This window comes from Cyprinus carpio, chromosome A13 (assembly GCF_018340385.1).
Source record: "Cyprinus carpio isolate SPL01 chromosome A13, ASM1834038v1, whole genome shotgun sequence".
In the NCBI taxonomy this organism is placed as follows: Eukaryota; Metazoa; Chordata; class Actinopteri; order Cypriniformes; family Cyprinidae; genus Cyprinus; species Cyprinus carpio.
In genome coordinates this window covers 14,343,995-14,358,328 of record NC_056584.1, presented here as the reverse complement: position 1 = coordinate 14,358,328, position 14,334 = coordinate 14,343,995, and the positions used below count along the sequence as shown (strand labels likewise).

The following is a 14,334-nucleotide window of genomic DNA, read 5'->3' as shown; positions in this document are numbered from 1 at the left end:
GAGTGTCTCAGTCAGTGGTGTTTGTCCAAGTGCAGGAAATGTCAAAAACACTCATCTCCAAGTGACAAATGAGCCTGCTTCAACTTTTTGATGCAGGACTCAGACTTACTAACAGTGCATGAGTGAAAGAAGGACAAAGGAAGGAAACGGTCACTCCAGGAAGTGGGCAAAAAGGTCTCTGTTTCCAGCTGACCTTAAAGAGAGAACAGAAGCCTGAGTTCCCCCTGGACCTGCTGAGTAAATATCAACCATCAGTCAGTCCCCAGACACAGTACATTTCCTGTTCCTAATGCAGAAAAAGGGTGAATTTAGTATTAAGACTTATAGATTTGATGAAAAGGAATGGTGTTCCTTCAATAGAAGTGTCTAATTTAGAAAATCAGCCTCATGTGTTTGTGCATCCAGGATGTACCACATTTTTCTTTTCTCCACTTCTCATGAGTGATATAAAGGAAGTGGCTCCACCTAAACTAAAGGTGGGAGGTGAAGAGAGCAACATTTTTGATTATGGTTGTTTTGTCAGGCCAACATTACTGCAGATTCCATTAATAATCCTTAAGTCTTATTTGATTTAAACCTTGTTCACTCGTGAAATGAACATTTTTATTAACTGAACAGAACTGACTCTGAAGTCATGTTAAACAAAGTTCACAAGAGAGCAAGATTTTAATGACTCCCAAATGACTTATGCAGGATACATCACTTACACAGTGTTACTCAGCACAGGGACGGTGGCCAACTTTTCTTTCCATAGTTCATTTAAATGGAATGAAAATAAGCCACATGTGCACTGTTAGATGAAATATCCAGTAAACCCCTTTTATTTATTTGTACTAGGAAAACTAGGCCATCATCCTAGCAGGACACATGCTAGTGCTATTTTTTCTGTTTTTGTAGAGCTGATGGCAAATCTGTGACCTGACTACAACCATGCAGGAAGGGCAGTGCCCAGGTTTTGCAGTTGTTTGGAGGGACTCTGGTGTAAGAGACAGCCCTGTTCCCATGACAACTATGATGAGATTTATAAATTACGAGCAGCAGCCTGAACAATTGTGTTCTGTGTTGAGTCTGGCTCATCATCCTGCTCCATCCCCTGAAGCGTTGCGCTGCCGGAATTTACCAGGGAGTCATGGGGCAGCTTCTGTAAGGACATGATAGATGATAAGCCTGGCTTCTCTCTGCTCTGATTAGCACAATAATGTAGGCCAGTCTAAGGGGATTTCTACATGCCCAAATCTGATTTTGCCACACATGACATGACGTTGTGGTTTTAACACATTAGATATAGCACACACACACACACACACACACACAGTACCATTCAAAAATTTGGGGTCCTTTTTTTTTTTTTTAAGAAATGAATACTTTTATTCAGCAAGAATGCATTAAATTGCATTAGGGTGACAGTAAATATTAAGCACCACAACTGTTTCTAATATTGAGAGTGATAAGAAATGTTTCTTTTGAGTCAACCAGCATATTAGAATGATTTAATTTCTTAAAATCTTTCATATATGTATATATATATATATATATATATATATATGTGTGTGTGTGTGTGTATATATATATATATATATATATATATATATATATATATATATATATATATATATATATATATATATATTTGCTAGTATTAGAATGATTTCTGAGAGATCACATGATACTAAAGACTGGAATAATGACTGCTGAAGATTCAGCTTTGCCATTCCTTGCCAGAGTCAATTTTTACTTGTCTCTGGCATTTGGCAAGTGTTAGTGCGCATATGTGTGTGGTTCTCTTATCTTGCCAAAGGAAGAAACAGTTATCTTACTGCTTGCACAACCCTTTATTCATACTGACTCAGTGCAGGTCTGTTTTTAAAGGGGGAGATTTGAAAGCAATGCTTTGAGGTTTGTTTTACCCCTGGGTGTGTCACAGGGTTAACATCTCTCTCTGATAGTACCTGGCTGAAATCTGAGTTTATCTCTCTCTCTGTTTTTAACTTTTTCAAGATTGTTCCCATGCCTGTCATCACTTTTCTCCTGGACTAGTTCATTTCAACACCAGCTTTTAAGCTTAATGAAACTCAAATTAGGCCATCTTCAATCCTGCAACTGCCATGTCTAGAACAGTAATCAGTAAAGTATTTGTTTTTATTGTATCATCCAGGATGTATATCATTTAGACTAATAGATATTCACTGATGGATCATGTTTCTGATGACCGCAGACAGCTTGTTTACAGATCACACAGGCGAAAAGTTCAATAGAGAACACAGATTGAACATTTGAGGATGCAAAGGAAACATCCATGCAAATCATTTCCAAATTACATTTATGGATCTCTTTCCAATCCTCAGTGATCCTATGAGAAAAGCAGTGACTGTACGGTGGAAAACACAAACATGCCAATTACCTGGTATAAAAAATCTTTTTTATTTACAGAATGTTTTCTTAGATGTTTTTTAGTCAGTTTGATTACCATGTGGTTTTCATTGCATTACAAACTCCTCCCTCATTAATCTTCCAAGAGTCATTTAAACAACATAAAAGAAAGGAAGGCTTCAGACAGTCATGTCTTAGTCTGAACTGAAACAGATGTACTGGGATAGTAATCAAGGCTATCCCTTACATCTAAACTCTGTCAAACAAATATTTTTCCTTCACTGGAACTGTACCATCACATTTTTATGAATTTACTATGTAGTGTCGCGCATTAAGTTTTGTTTGTTTTTATTGTGTGCAAAACAAAACAACAATATTGTCATGTCATTTTACACCTCTTTACTTGATGTGATGATCTCAACCTTCCAAAGGCTGATAAATTGCCATAATGAACACTTAGGTTGAATGTCTCTGCAGTTGAACCCCAAACAGAGGTGAAGACTTTCAGTTTGAGGATTACAGGCCTACTATTATCCATTGCTCTTAAACCCTATTCTGGGTTCACATTCATGGGTTCACACATATTGTACATTACAAAACTCACTGTTCCAGTAACAATAAGCAATATGCATATTAGCATTATTTTAGTATTAAAAAAAATTGCTTACCTACCAAAGTCATATCGCAATTACCTAATCACGAATTAAAAAAATTTTATATTTATGTATTTATGAATTAATGAGGTTTTATAAAAATTACAAGCTTTAACACTCCAAACAAATTGCCCATTTACTTTCATTGCAAGTGCCTCACCACAACTTTGATTCTTGTTTATTTTAAATAAAACCAATTTATCAATATAAAGTAATCAATATTTAATAATCAATCAGTTCCTTTCGATTGAGCTCAATGTGTGAATATTCTGAACCCAGCATATTTAGAATTATAAATAACTGGAAAAGCATACAAAATAAAAACAACTGAGTTGTGAAGACAAATAAAACATTTGAGGACCAGGTTTCTTTGACGTGTAAGCACTAAACATGCACACCTGAAACTGACCCTAAAAAAGTAGTGGAGTAAATGCTTTCATTTGAATCCTGGAACCCGCACCCCTGCCTGAAGAAGAGTATCTGCAGAACTTTCATTTACTTTTTCTCTATTGGATTGGACTTTTTTATACTGTCCTTTTGTAGATGGTCTTAAAAATTAGACATTGTTATAGACCAGAGAGACGGAGGGAGTACCACACTCATTCTCTCTTTATGAGAACAACTCCTGTTTCAGACGTTCTCTGTGTGCTTCATATGCCGTCTGCATGCTGAGGGGCTCAGGCATGCCTTTGACTGTAATTCAGTGTGACTCAGAGAGCTTTAATGCAGCTTTACCACCCAAAGATCCAACCCCCAAGTTCTGCCGGTCTCTTTCCGAGAGTTTAGCTTGAGTCATCAGGGAGCTCTGAAAACTTTATGGACACATGTGAAATACTCTGCGGATCAGCTTCTTGTATTTATTTCCCATATGAAATATATCTCTTTCAGGATATATATTCAGTCAATTTTAAGAAATCATTCGTAATTCATAATAATCTTTTTCATATAGACAGAAAGCTTTTTTTCCATTCTCAACTTTGCTTCAGAACTGTTTACATTTGGTCTGAGGTTTCCACATGGGGTTGATGTTAGCATAAACACATGCCTCACAAGAGAGACACAAAGTGATTGCAAATACTGTTTCAAAAAGACTTTGTGAACTCTTCTGGTCAAAAAAAAAAAAAAAAAAAAAAAAAAGAGAGAGAGAGAGAGAATGAGCTGCTGCAACCCTGCTGGAGCCAAATCTGCATTGTTGAAGGAAACCCCTAATTACAGGTCTCCTCTCTGATGACTTTATGATAAAGAATAGCTTGTTGTGAAAATAGGGAGCTGTTTATGGCCCCCCAGGGAAATATAGAGAATTTTACGTGTTAGTACCCTTGCACACATTGAATAGGCATTTGGGGGGAAGTGAATCTAAGACTGCTTCCACTGGCATGGACAACTGAGGCGTGCTGACAAGCCTTCTTCAATGGCCCTTTCAATGCCACTCTATGTTTTTGAGGTGTCCTTTGAGCATCTTTTGGAATGTTGGCTGAGCAAAAATGAACAAAATCACTAGATAGATTGTGTCTAATAAGATATATTGTGTCAGCAACACAATCTGACATGCACATGCAAGTTTACGACTTGTCATCAACAATTTTGGCCGAAGGAGTCAGTTTCCATGCTGACGTCAGAATGAATTCCATTTTAATGCAAACTGTTTACTTTCAGTCTAACACCAACCCCAAACATGGCAGATCACAATACTTTTCTTATGAAATGACACCTAATAATGAAGTCAGGTGACTTGTGAACAATGTATAATGCTCAGCAATATTAAAAAATACAGTGAGGCCTAATCTTTTTTTTATTATTTTAGAAAATTAAGTTCTAAGATTTTGAAAATCACAAAACTGTAACATCAAAGTGACTACATATAATGTTCAATAATTCTACATGAAATGAAAACACTATCATAGTAATTGCAGTTACTGTTCAGAGTAAACTAAATCATCCACAGAAATGATGAAATGTTCCCAGGAATACAGATTTTACTGCCAAAGTCTGGTGGGCGTGACATACAGCCAAGTATGGTGACCCATACTCAGAATTCGTGCTCTGCATTTAACCCATCCAAGTGCACACACACAACAGTGAACACACACACACACACACACACACCGTGAACACACACCCGGAGCAGAAACTTTTATTGGCATCAGTGCTTCTATTCAGAGTGCCAACAATCACAAGTCAGGAAACAGGTGAGGAAAATTAGATGATTTCATGTGGACAACAGATCAGCTCTCTGTAAGAGTTTATTAAGAGTCTTAAGTGCATAAAGTATGCACTTCCTGAAATAAAATTCCTGATGATGGCTCTGTATTTTAATAATGAGATCATGAGTTGTGTGCCTTGTATCGTTCTAAGTGCTTTGTCAAGTCCTCAATGCGTAGATCCTTAAGATGCACAAGATGCTCCAATCGGTTTACCTTAATCTGTAAAATCTGTAGAAGTAAAACATTTACTGTACGTGATATTCAAAAGCGGTTTTAGGTTTATAGTATAATACCTGCAAACCAAGGGCTTTACAGTGGCACAAAAGAACAAACGAAAGCTTTCTGTCACAATCATCCTGTAGCATTGTCATTTCCTTCCATAGAAACTTTGATGACTATTTGATGCAGAAGTTGATTAAATAAAATAGACCAGTTTCTGAATATATTTTTCTTTGAATTAAATTGCAAACTGTTCAAATTATTAATCTTCAAGCATCTGAATGTGTTACTGCAAACTTAAAATTGTCTTACTAACTGTCAAGTGACAAATATAACAGCTGCTGAACTCACAGTGACTCATTTAACAACCTTGCAATTTTTTACCAAATTTGCAACAGCAACAGGAAACATGTCAGAGAACATGACCACTTGCTGGGAGAACAGCACAGGAAGACAAATTTCCTTTTGTGACACAAGCATCTCTCACCAGCTGGCACTGTATGCTAAAGGTGCTAAAACTTAAGATTTCACATTTTTAAAGAACATCTGCATTTTTAAAAGATCTCATGCAAGAAAAAAGATTTGGAATGAGTTTATACTAATTCTAATGCACATTACAGTCGCAATTAAACAGAAGAATCAACAGATCAATTCTTCTGTATTGTGATGTACATCTGAGTGTCACACATTATAAGAAAATAAATGTAGGATGGGGACATGGTACTATTGATTGTTGTTGATGTAGATTAATACAAGCTTGCAGGGGATTTAATGTAAGTGGACTAAATGATTGGAGATATCCGGCATGCATCACGAGAGAGAAGGCTGTTAGTTCACAAAAAGATTTGAGTGTTGATAGTTTGTTTTACTACAAAATAATACAAAATAACATGCATTGAAGAATTCTTCACAATAAGATCAATAACATGCATTTAGAAAACAAGATTAAATTTCATGCCGACTTTAAAGTTGCAGTGTTTCGAAATTGTAAAAAATAATGACTGAATACTGTTTGCATTGCAATGCTGAAAACATCAGATAGCAAGAGTGCTTACACTTTCTGGGAACTCAACCAATAAACTTGTCTCTGCTTATTAAACTGGAAAAGGAAAAAGTATTTTAGCATCAAAACCTTACCTCAACAGTCTCCTGTAAAGCCAAAATGGCTTGCTCCTTTTCCTCCAAGAGCAAACGGACAGCTGGATCCACATTTGGTCCCAAGGCTGCAGCAGAACTACACAAGATTTCCAACACACAAATCCATTATAAATGTATATTTTTTTCCATAGGCCTACATGAACCTCAGAAAGTCCTTTTCTCATCACAGTTCATCACTCTGTACCTGACATTGCCTTTCTTCTTCACAGTGGCTGGATTGGTATGAATGGCCTCAATAACTATAGGATGATTATCTGCAGAAATTTGGACAAACAGAGAAAGGGATTAATAGATTAAAAAAAAATATATATATATATATATATATATATATATATATATATATATATATATATATATATATATATATATATATATATATATATATATATATATATATATATTTGCAGACAGGTAAACATGCAAATGTACAAATGTGTCTTAGGTGACAGCCTAAAACTCAACTGCCGGGTCTTGGCATTGACAGTGCATTCAGGATCCCTCCAGGCTAAATTCAGGCACTGAGACTTTACCCTCATGATACCATGAATCAATTTCCTCTAGCTAAGTGGTACTCCCCCATACTTTAAGATGTTTAAGCTCATGAGAATTGCTTGGCCAGGAAGGCTAAACTAATTAGACTCCATTTGAACCCATTAAACACAATAAGGTCAAAAAGACACATTGATAGGGCACCAGACTGTAACTACGGAGTGGGAGAGTTTTATTTGGCCCTGAGCTCTGAATCATCAACACCAGCTGTGCTTCACCTTATAAACATCCCATTAAAACATAAAATAACAAGTTAAAATTGAACATCATCTACAGGAAAAATAAAAGTAAAAAGCACAGGACTCCTGTTTCCTCAATAGAAATGGTCTGGACTTCGATAATATGATATATCAGAAACCATCTAGCCTCTCTGGTCTCATAATAGACTCAATAATCTACTGTTTGCTTGAGTTTTCTATGGCCGAAAAGGGCTTTTAGCCAAATGTGTTGAGCCTGTTGGAAGTGATCAGGGCTATCTGGTGAATGGAGCTGATGGATGCAGGACCTTTTCTATCATGAAAAGAGGGAGATGGACCTGACAATTAAGATGCCATGATGATGAGGTGTGGGAAATGGAGAATTGACCTATCTGGCCCCCTTCTATGTAATGTTAAGAGTGCTGACAATGCAGTGCATTTGCCTTATTTCCAAACACAGCTTTTGCTCACCTCTGCTAAAATGCATTGTAAAATCATTTGATGCTTTCCAAAGAAGAAGATACACTGGATTGTTTGCCAAGTCTATTTTAATATGCATAGAAAAAAACAGTTCAAGCTAAAATTAACTGAAGCACACAAAATGGTGGTTGGTGGTAAATGTACAGTACTTTGATCATTTGCAAGTTTGACCAACGGTTTCCACTTTTGATGTCATCCTTAGCGAGAAACCTTTATGCTGCCTCAGAGGTCTATTTCAGGAAGTTCCTTTATGCTCAAACATCGCAAGCAATGTCATACCCTGATAAGGCATCAAGGTAAAAAGTCAGCTGCCTTAGTTTTTGGATGAAGCATTAGTGCGCATTTTTTTGTCCATACAATTAAATTTAGTGCGGTCCAGTGGGGTTTTGTTCATTGTATGGGCAAAAGCAGTTGAAACATTCTTCAAAATATCTTCTTTTGTGTTCCAGATAAGAAATCAAATCATACAGCATGTAAAGTGGGTAAATGATGACAGAAATGTTGATTTTGAAGGTCTGACACAAAACCTCACAGACGAATGACCATCACAACACACAAAGTAAACTGATCCACTTTGTACATAAAAGGGCATCTTTGGTACTTGCAACACTTAACTTGCGTAACTTGCTAGTTTGGTTTACTGTTGTTGAGGCAAGGGCAGTGTTTTCTGAGTATTGTGACAGTCAGACTATCTATGACCAGACCTCATGAATGCTAAGTTTCCTAAAAAATCTAATGATGTCACATTTCCAAGTAATCCGACAAGTGATGAGCTAATTAAGCAGTTGAATTATATTACCATTCTCACCAGCATTAACAAGAATCATCCCAATTCAAATGAGACAGCCAGCACAAGGGTGGTTATTGACGTTAGCACTGTGAATAATTTTAAGTATGTAAAAATAGATGTGCAAAATTTAGGTCATTCATTCATTTCCTTCCTGTGTAAAGATGATGTGTCAGCTGTATGTTTTGTACCATTAATGATGTAGATCTTTGTGTTTGATCTGCATGTCTAAAACGTTTTCGTTTGAAAACGCATCTTTTTCTCTCTCTGTTTTGGCCTTCCGTCCACACTGAGACGGCGTTTTTATTAAGGAAAACGGAGCTTTTTGCGTTGTAGTGTGGACTGTGACAACGGAGGCTTTTGAAACCGATGACGCAAGTTTAGTCATGTGACGCATATTATAACAATATATATCCGTGTTTATACTGGTATTGTGCACGTTATGTGCTATGCACTTTCACGCTATTGCTATAGATGTGTTACTTTGTACACTCTTCATATCACAGTCCTGCGAAGATGAAAGCAAATTTACTCGCGATCGCGAGGTGCGTTTTAGAATCGTGAGTGTGTGCGACCTGGACGCGTCAGTGACGCGTCAGTTCTTTTCGTAAATAAAATATATAAAATTTCCTGTCAGAAAAACGTTTCATGTCTGTTCCATGTGTATAATCTGCAGTGAGCTTTTTTTGAGGCTTTACGCATGCGCAGAAAGCGAATTTAACTTTTTCTGATGTTTATGTGTGGATGAGACACTTTTGGAAAACGCTTGAAAACGCTATGTGGACGGAGAGCGTTTTAAAACGAAAACGCCGTTTTCAAATGTATCCGGATTAATGTAGACGTAGCCTTAACCGTTTGTCTCCTGTAGAGTCGTGAGGATGCTGGAGCCTGGTCCATAAAGATATGGACATGGGTTCCCACTGAGCAAAAAAAGTACGTACAAACGACGTCTTTTCAACGTCTTTGTAGGACGTTGAAATGACGTCCCCTGAAGAGCCAGAATGAAAGTTTTTATGACGTCTTTTTTCGACGTCTTTTGGACGTCCAATATCGACGTCTACAGGACGTCTCTAGAAGGTTAAAATTGAGTTCAGAAGTGGTCATTTCTGGACGTATTTTCAACGTCTTATAAGGTCTCATTTAGACGTCATTTATACTGTTTCTGAACAAAATAAACACTCTTAGGCTGCAATTAATTAAATCTCATGTTTATTTCAATGCAATTTCTTTTTGTACTTGTAAATAAACTTAAAGAAACAGTGTGTTCACACAAAAACCATGAAAACAAAATAATTTTCACTCATTACACAGTGGATAACAATTAACAACAAACTATTTAGTTTAGTTGGGTCCACACATTATGTTTACCTGCTGGAGCTGAAATCCGTGAGTTTACAAATCCGAGGGAACGGATTGCGAAAGCGTGCGTACGTATTATGTATTTGTGGGTACGGATTCAAAAACCGAAGGTACGGTTTACAAAATCTGAGCGCACGGATTGGAAATTCGTGGGTACGGTTTATTAATCCGTGGGCACGATTTGTTAAACCGAGGGAACAGTTTAAGAATGCGTGAGCACGGTTTATAAACTGAGGGGACGGACTGAAAAACCGTCGCCACGGATTGATTTTTTTTCTCCTACAGGTGAGGTGCAGGGCTCCGTAGAACTCAGCACTGAACAAAAAAAAAACGGGGACTGGAGCGGCGAGTGCGTGGATTCCAACCTAAACTCCTCTGATTGGCCATTGCGTTTTAGAAATCAACAAACATGTCTGTGATTGGCTACATTGCTCACCTCTGCGAAAATGCATTGTAAAATCATGTGACGCTTTCCAAAGAAGAAGATACACTGGATTGTTTGCCAAATATATTTCGTTATGCTATTATTACGAAGAAAACATAGGTTATGGAGATGGATCTGAAACCAAATGATGTCACAGTTAAGATGCCATGATGATGAGGTGTGGGACATGGAGAGTTGACCTATCTGGCCCCCCTCTATGTAATGTTAAGAGTGCTGACAATGCAGTGCATTTGCCTTATTTCCAAACACAGCTTTTGTAAGTTTATTTTAATATGCATAGAGAAAAACAGTTCAAGCTAACATTTTAACTGAAGCACACAAAATAGTGGTTGGTGGTAAATGTACAGTACTTTGATCATTTGCACGATTGACCAACAGTTTTCACTTTTGATGTCATCCTTAGCGAGAAAACTTAATGCTGCCTCAGAGGTCTGTTTCAGGAAGTTCCTTTATGCTCAAACATTGCAAGCAATGTCATAGCCTGATAAGGCATCAAGGTAAAAAGTCAGCTGCCGTAGATTTTGGATGAAGCATTAGTGCGCAGTTTTTTGTCCATACAATTAAATTTAGTGCGGTCCAGTGGGGTTTTGTTCATTGTATGGGCAAAAGCAGTTGAAACTTTCTTCAAAATATCTATGACAGAAATGATGCTTTTGAAGGTCTGACACAAAACCTCACAGACGAATGACCATCACAGCACACAAAGTAAACTGATCCACTTTGTACATAAACGGGCATCTTTGGTACTTGCAACACTTAACTTGCTTAACTTGCTAGTTTGGTTTACTGTTGTTGAGGCAAGGGCAGTGTTTTCTGAGTATTGTGACAATCAGACTATCTATGACCAGACCTCATGAATGGTAAGCTTCTTTAAAAATCTAATGGTGTCACATTTCCAAGTAATCCGACAACTGATGAGCTAATTAAGCAGTTGAATTATATTACCATTCTCACCAGCATTAACAAGAATCATCACAATTCAAATGAGACAGTTTATATCTTCTCCCTTGACAGAAAACAGCTGATATGGTTTGGGACTTCTGGTCACTGACTTCTTCTTCTAAATTCATTTATGTGGGTGGTCATTGATGTTAGCACTGTGAATAATTTTAAGTATGTAAAAATAGATGTGCAAAAATGAGGTCATTCATTCATTTCTTTCCTGTGTAAAGATGATGTGTCAGCTGTATTTTATGTTTTGTACCAGTAATAATGTAGATCTTTGTGTTTGATCTGCATGTCTAAGGCTAGGTTTACACCTGTGCGTTTTTGTTTTAAAACATAACTTTTGCTACGGTTATGCCTGTTGTTTACACTACTCCGGTGTTTTCCAGGGAGACTTTCCAAAACACTGCAGACCCTGTTTTAGTTTGAAAACTCTGGGGTTGCGTTTCAGTGTAAACGGACCAAAACTGAGATTTTTTAAAACCGACAGCGTGGATGCCAACATTCACTCTGCGTATCATTGATGATTGTGTAAACAATAACATTATGCTCATTGTTGTATCTGCATGAATGGTCATGACATGCGTTTTCAGTTGTGTAGTGTGGACGGAGATCGTTTCTGAAAAAAGTGAAAACGCAAGTGTAGAAGAGAAGTGTTTTCATTTTAAAACGAAAACGCACTAGTGTTAAAAGGGCCTAAGTTTGTCATAATAGGCTCCAACATCATCACGACTCCACAGGAGACAAGCGGTTAAAAAAGGAATTGGTCCATAAAGGTATGGACATGGGTTTGGCCTACTCCTCGAGCTGAAAGAGTTTCAAGCTTTATAATGGTAGTGAATTGGTTTTGAGATTTTGAAGTCCAATAAAGTGCATCTGTCCTTCATAAAAAGTACTCCACATGGCTCCGGGGGATTAATAAAGGCTTTCTGAAGTGAATCGATGCATTTGTTTAAGAAAAATATCCACATTTAAAACTTTATAACCCGCAATTTCTAGCCTCCGCTAACTGTCGTATGTGTATTAAAATAGAGAGGCATTCCAGCAGATAATGTAGGCGTAGCATAAGCTCCGGTGAGAATATCATAGTCTCACGAGAACCAAGTTTTGTTTACAGCAAAGGAAAACCAGTCTCTTCTTGGGTTATATTGAAATAATCTAAAATTTTTCTTTACAAATCCTTGTTTTGTACTTCTAATTCGTGATCGGTGTTTTGTTTTGCTCTCTCCAATGCACTTCTGTGTTTGTTATTTCTCAGCAGAGCTTACGCCTGTGTCCTGCGTCACCCACTAGAACACCACTCTCTCAACACTTTTTTAATATAAATACGATTGTATTTGTCTGAAAGAAGAAAGTCATATACACCTAGGATGGCTTGAGTGTGAGTAAATCATGCGGTAATGATCATTTTTGGGTGAACTATCCCTTTAATGAACCTAGACTCAAAGACAGAGTCAGTGCGTCTGTTACTTAAGCAGACCACAGCCCAGGGGGTCTACACCAGGACCTCCCCAACCTGCTACTGGGCCATGGCCTCATTGTCATTCCTCCTCAAGATGACCTTCACTGCCCTACTGTAGTTTATAAACAATGGGAAGCTAAATCCACATTTCTATGTTTAACAGTATTTACCTGATCTCGGTGGTCCATTTGTAGTGCTGTAATATTCCAAGTCCTATAAAAAAGAATAAGGTAGGGTTAGATTACTGTTTATTCAACCATCATTAAGTAAGAGGAAGTGATATCGAAAGTAAGATGCTGTAGCAATGCAAATGCAAATACACACACAGACCCACCTGTGTGCCATCTAATTGTTTTCCTGCTTGTTTTTCCTCTATCTTCTCTCTCAGAGAGCAAAGCACTGGTTCGATGCAGCCTGCTGTGCTTACTACAATTTTTTTCATCGTTTCCTCAGGTATATGGAAGTTCAGCTTAGAGAAAACTTTTCTGAAATTAGAGCATGAAGCAGTTGAGTTTTGTCCAATTCTAGACACACATAAAAGATAGTTTTCTGAGTAATATAAAAAAATGTCCTGGCTCTTCCAAGCTTTATAATTTTAGGGAACAGGTTTTGAAGTCCAATAAAGTGCATCCATCCATCATAAAAAGCACTCCACACTTGATAGGAAAACTGCTGTCTATTTCCCCCATTGCTCTACATAAGAGGCCTAAATATACTGTCTAGGTTAGGCAGCTCACTTTTAGACCCAGCCAGTGTTAACAGTTCAACTGGAGATCCCAGTGTTGTTGCTGAGCCTGAGGTGTAATGTCACATTCCTGCAATCCTCCGGGGAATGTGTCAAGCGACACTTGGGGGTCAGATAAGCAATGTGGTGTTTGCATTACTGTCTGCGTGGAGAACAAATAAATATACTTGCCTGTTCAGGGTGCTCCAGTTACTCAGCTTCTGTTGCGTGGAATGTGCGGGCGTGTAGTTGTGCAGCTCCACCAGCTTAGGGAAGAAATGCTTCACTACCTCTGCGGTCATAACTGCTTATGGAAATCGTTCAGATACTCACTGACAATACTGAACTCAGTTAAATGCTATATAGCTAATTAATTTTTTGTAAGTATAATAAGTATTGTAAGTATAATATTATATTACTTTAATCTAGTCAAATGCAGGGCAACACTTCTTAAAATGTCAACAAACATGATACACAGTTAATTAGCTAAGCTAGCGGTTTTAATTTGTTTCTTGAAGGAATTAAATACCTCCATCGCTAAAATCTCTTGTAATATTCCGTTTGGGTCTGGAGAGGGGTATCTTGTCTATCCACGCGTAGAGGTCTTGCAAAGCTTCTTCGTCTAATTGTTTAAGCCCGTCCATCATTTTAAACAAGGCTCTGCGTGATTAAAACCCGCAACTATCTCAGAGGTGCATGTATTAGTGTGGTTGTTTGAATCGTTACTAGGCAACGGAAATACAGGGCGCTGTAGAGGTCATGTCGTTACACGTGTGAAGGCG

General features: G+C 37.6%; 1 protein-coding gene across 4 annotated transcripts; it reads right to left on the bottom strand.

The window, feature by feature from the left end:
- Positions 1-703: 703 nt before the first annotated feature.
- Positions 704-14,298, bottom strand: LOC109100819 (sperm flagellar protein 1-like). Of its 4 annotated transcripts, none has more exons than XM_019114255.2 (7): positions 14,082-14,298; positions 13,745-13,859; positions 13,163-13,313; positions 12,999-13,041; positions 6,789-6,858; positions 6,584-6,680; positions 704-1,141 (listed from the first exon to the last, which is right to left on the bottom strand). In XM_019114255.2, exons 1-7 carry the CDS (start codon positions 14,197-14,199, stop codon positions 1,022-1,024), a joined length of 714 nt encoding a protein of 237 aa, XP_018969800.1. In that variant the 5' UTR covers positions 14,200-14,298; the 3' UTR covers positions 704-1,021. The 4 variants fall into 4 exon arrangements, with proteins under 4 accessions (XP_018969800.1, XP_042624865.1, XP_018969798.2 ...); XM_042768931.1 differs by having other exon boundaries at positions 807-1,141; positions 13,745-13,856; positions 14,082-14,295; XM_019114253.2 differs by lacking the exon at positions 704-1,141 and adding an exon at positions 5,142-5,455 and having other exon boundaries at positions 14,082-14,295.
- Between the last annotated feature and the right edge of the window lie 36 nt (positions 14,299-14,334).

Bases quoted from the DNA above. Each gene is read 5' to 3' on its own strand.
- LOC109100819 (XM_019114255.2), bottom strand. From the start codon at position 14,199: ATGATGGACGGGCTTAAACAATTAGACGAAGAAGCTTTGCAAGACCTC. The intron at 13,860-14,081 runs GTATTTAATTCC...GATTTCCATAAG, and splicing joins AAGAGATTTTAGCGATGGAG to CAGTTATGACCGCAGAGGTA. The intron at 13,314-13,744 runs GCAAGTATATTT...CTCTAATTTCAG, and splicing joins AACTGGAGCACCCTGAACAG to AAAAGTTTTCTCTAAGCTGA.